This window comes from Hippocampus bargibanti, linkage group LG05, assembly GCF_051943395.1.
Source record: "Hippocampus bargibanti isolate YZ-2025 linkage group LG05, ASM5194339v1, whole genome shotgun sequence".
In the NCBI taxonomy this organism is placed as follows: domain Eukaryota; kingdom Metazoa; phylum Chordata; class Actinopteri; order Syngnathiformes; family Syngnathidae; genus Hippocampus; species Hippocampus bargibanti.
In genome coordinates, this window is record NC_142738.1 from 30,283,329 (window position 1) to 30,287,899 (window position 4,571).

Here is a 4,571-nt window from a genome sequence, read left to right on the forward strand (position 1 = left end):
CGGCTATAACCAAAGATCGGCGGCGGGTAAAAGAGGACAAAAAAAAAAGTCGGCTGCCATTTTCAGCAGCCGGCTCATTCGCTCATTGTGGCGCTCCGTGTGTTTCCCAAAAAATAATTGGTATGCCAAGATTATATTCTCGCGTATTTAACGTTCATAAGGCGAAAAGTTCGTGAGCTAAAGTGTTCGTAAGCCGAGGTATCACTGTACTTTAGTTTAGGGGTAACATACGAGGTCCCCACATAGCGCGGTTTCTTCTAAGCTTCTTCTCTACTCTAGGGAGCTGGCGAGTGGCTTCGCCCAAGGCCCGGCGGGCCTCGCAGTCCAGGCGCCTACACGTCGGTGAGCAGCTTGTTCCCGTTGATGCAGTTGCGGTCGGCGAGAGCGCAGTTGCCGGTCCTGAGGTTGGCCTCCCGGAAGTTGTCGATGCTGTTGTTCAGGTCGCCGTCGATCTCCATGTAGTCGGACTTGCAGACCAGGGAGGAGCTGCGGCGGCTGGAGTCTGCGCCGGACGGGAGGTCGCGCTCGCTGACGTTCAGCAGCTGAGCCTGCTCCTCCCCTTCCGTCTCCCGGTGGTAGAAGTAGTTGAAGTTGGAGACGATGACGGGCACGGGCAGCGCGATGGTCAGGACGCCGGCGATGGCGCACAAAGATCCCACGATCTTGCCCCCGATGGTGATGGGCACCATGTCGCCGTAGCCCACCGTGGTCATGGAAACAACTGCCCACCAGAAGGCGTCGGGGATGCTGGTAAAGTAGGACTCCTTCTCCTCGGCCTCGGCGAAGTAGACGGCGCTGGAGAAGAGGATGACGCCGATGAAGAGGAAGAAGATGAGCAGGCCCAGCTCCCGCATGCTGGCCTTCAGTGTCTGGCCCAAGATCTGCAGGCCCTTGGAGTGACGGGAGAGCTTGAAGATGCGAAAGACCCGTACCAGGCGGATCACCCTGAGGATGGCCAGCGACGTGGCCTGCTCGCCCACGCCCTCGGCGTCGGGGTCCTCGGCCAGCTCCGTGCCCAGCGTGATGAAGTAAGGGATGATGGCCACGATGTCGATGGTGTTCATCATGTTCTTGAAGAAGGCCGGCTTGCTGGGGCAGGCCAGGAAGCGGACGATCAGTTCAAAGGAGAACCAGATGATGCAGAGCGTCTCGATGACAAAAAAGGGATCGGTCAGGATGTTGGGCTTGCGGTAGACGGTGGAGTTGCCCACCGTCTCCGGGTACCCGCCGGGCTCCTCCTTGAGTTGGGGCAAAGTCTCCAAGCAGAAGATGACGATGGAAATCAGGATGACCATGACGGACACGATGGCGATCCCTCGGGCCGTGCCCGAGCTTTCCGGGTGCTCGAAGAGGAGCCAGATCTGCCGCTGGAACTCCTTATCGGGCAGGGGTCTCTCCTCCTCCCGGATGAAGCCCTCGTCTTCGCGGAACCTCTCCATGGCGTCCGCCCCCAGCTCGTAGAACTTGATCTCCTCCGAGAACATATCCAGAGGGACGTTGACGGGCCTTCGGAGCCTGCCCCCGGACTGGTAGTAGTACAGGATGGCGTCGAAGCTGGGCCGGTTCCTGTCGAAGAAGTACTCATTTCGCAGGGGGTCGAAGTAGCGCATCCGCTTCTTGGGGTTGCCCAGCAGCGTCTCCGGGAACTGCGAGAGGGTCTTGAGCTGCGTCTCGAACCGCAACCCGGCGATGTTGATGACCACCCTCTCGCAGCACTCGTGCTCGTTGTGGTCGGGGGGAAGGTAGGCGTCCTGGGGGTGGCCCGCCACAGTTGACGTCTCGTCCGCGTTTTCCCCTGAGACCGCCGTCATTTTGACGGGTCGGGGGGGCTTGTTAAACGGGTGTCCGGGCCGGATGAGAACCTTCTAGGCTTCCCGTGCCCTTTAAAGTGCTCGCAGCGCTCCCCCACCCCCAGGACACCGGGGGCTGCTCGGCTGAGTTTGCCTCAGTGCGGCTCCACTGCGGTTCTCGCTGACTTGACCATTGCTGCTCGCCGACACCGCTGAGAGAGAGAGAGAGAGAGAGAGAGATGGATGGATGGTGGTGGGGGCGGGGGGATAATGGGATCAAACGGGGAACTCAGAAAGAGATTTGCCCGCTCAGCATTTTCTCCACTTTACTTCTTGATATATTTATCGACTTTGGTCTCTCGGGCTCAATTAGCGAAGCGCTTCCACGCACGCAGCAGGAAAAGCTTTTCAAAAAGCGTCCCCGTCGCTGCGCTCGCAATCGTCACGACACGGAGTTCGGAGCTCAAAGGGCACGGGGCGCGACACGTTTTTTGGGGGGCGGTTTTTGCCGCATCCCGTTGGTTTGTGGCTTTGTCGGCGCGCAGGCGTGGCGGCTTGGCCAGAGCGTCTTACCTCCGGCTGACGTTGGCGGACGAGGTGCTCTCCGATGAGGTGCTCTCCGACGCGTCGTCTGGCGCTCCGGTCGCAGCACCCATGTGAAGCTTTTCAGCCGTCGGCTCCCGTCCGGCGGGGGGACGGTGGTGGAAAAACCGCAACAACGACAAACCAACGAGAAGCCAAGTCATCACATGGCCGTCGGGAGGCAGGCTGGATGGAGCTCCCTCACGGTGCACTGCGGGAGGAGATCTGCCGGGTTTTTTGACGCTGCAGTTCCGAAAGGGGAGGGTGGGGGAATGTGTAGGATGGCAGGATCTGGGGGGTGCGGGGGGTGCTACATTAAAGGAGCAATACTCCAGCCCTTGACGTTATCTCGACATCAGCAGAAACCGGAGGAAAGCCAGCGAGTGAGCAGAATCCCATCCGCGGCCGGGGGAGGGGCAGTGCGGGTTAAGGGGGGGGGGGCGATGAAAACGGGGTGAAAGACGAGCCCAGCCGATGGACAGAACGTTTCCTCTGCGGCGTTTTTACACGCGGATGGATGCATGGCTGCGGGAGGGGGGGAGCAGGGAGGCGGGAAGGGGGGAGGCAGGGAGGGAGTCGGAGCTTTCGACGCAATGCAGAGCGACTCTCCAAAGCGGCGCGAGCATAAGTTAGCCGTCTGTGTGTGTTTGTGCGCCTTTGCACGTGCACCGCGGCGCCAATTGGGGTAGGGGGTTGTTTGGTCACATGCACACGTTTTATTGGCAACACTTTTGAGTTGGTCTGAATACTTTCCGCGCGTTGTCGCGTGCGTCCTGCTGACTCACCACAAAAGCCTTGGCACAAATGCGTGGTGGTGCGCCGGGACGCAGTGTTGCTTCCAATGGCGTTTCAAAGTCAATCCCCCCCCTCTTGCCACCTTCCAATTTGGGGCCGCTCGCGTCCTGAATTGAAGCTGCTAGCTTGTGCTCACAAGGAGCAATTCCACGCTTTTCCACTAGAGGGCAGAATGTCTTGCTTTTTGACTTTTGCTTTTCTCAAACGTTGGGCTCTGAGCATGCTCGTGGGGGGGTTGTTGACCGATGTCACTTTCTTCAACTTTGTCTTACATGGGTGAGCATTTTGAGCAGAAGGGTTTAAGATGGCAACTTAGGCGAATCATTCTGATTGGACACACACACGCACAGACACACACGCACGAACACACGCACACACAAAATGTAAGGTTGACAGGGCATGTCAAAAGGAAGAGTGACAAAGACATTCATGACTTTGTGAAGTCAACGTTATGAACCTGATAGAGAATAGACTGTAATAATAATAATAATAATAATAATAATAATAATAATAATAATAATAATAATAATAATAATAATAATAATCCATTGTATTTCTAAGCGTCTTTCAGAACTCTCAAGGTCACTTTACAGTCACAGGATAATTTTTCTATGGGTGAGCAGCGGCAGCCACATGCACCAGCGTTCTCAACCCCGAAGTAACTCAATTAGATAGAAAGATAGCTAGGTAACTAATGGATAGGTAGCTAATAAATAGGTAATGTCGCGGCTTGGAATTGAAGGGGATTTATGTGGGACAGGAGATGTGAGACAATCTCTTTTGGTCAATGGATGCTACAGCTGCATGTTTGCTGTCAACATTTAGCTTGTATAGTATACGTGCACATTACATGACGTCCCTGATCCACTGCCGAAAAGGATGTTTGATCCTCTCTTCTTTCATCTAAAACTGCTTCATGTCACCAAGAGGGTACAGCAAGTACTGAAGAATGAACGACTCTCTGGGTCTTTGTGTGTCATATTGGTTATTTAGTTGTTTTTTTTTACTTTGTTACTTCCGGGTTGAGTGAACGCTGGCGCATGTGGCTGCCGCTGCTCACCCGCAGAAAAAATATCATGTGACTGTAAAGTGTCCTTGAGAGTTTTGAAAGTCGCTTATAAATGAAATATATTATTATTATTATTATTATTATTATTATTATTATTTATTTATTATTATTATTGATAGCCAGATAGCCAACAGCTCACAATGGAAGCACAGAGAAACCTGGGGTCAATCTGAGGTGAACAGACACAGCCTGTTAACCTGTCATCTTCATGTAGGAGATCTGGCCATGGACTAATTTAGTATTTGATAAACTCCTTCATATGGACATAATTTAAGACGAGGGGAAACTCCTTCTCATCAAGAGGTCATTAGCCAGGCTACAAATCTATCGGTTCA

At 54.1% G+C, this 4,571-nt stretch overlaps 1 protein-coding gene across 1 annotated transcript; it reads right to left on the reverse strand.

Annotated features, from left to right (window-relative positions):
* Positions 1 to 317: 317 nt before the first annotated feature.
* Positions 318 to 2,989, reverse strand: LOC148898482 (potassium voltage-gated channel subfamily A member 1-like). The gene is made up of 2 exons (XM_088995661.1): positions 2,364 to 2,989; positions 318 to 2,002 (listed from the first exon to the last, which is right to left on the reverse strand). Exon 2 carries the CDS (start codon positions 1,809 to 1,811, stop codon positions 333 to 335), a length of 1,479 nt encoding a protein of 492 aa, XP_088851787.1. The 5' UTR covers positions 1,812 to 2,002; positions 2,364 to 2,989; the 3' UTR covers positions 318 to 332.
* Positions 2,990 to 4,571: the final 1,582 nt, after the last annotated feature.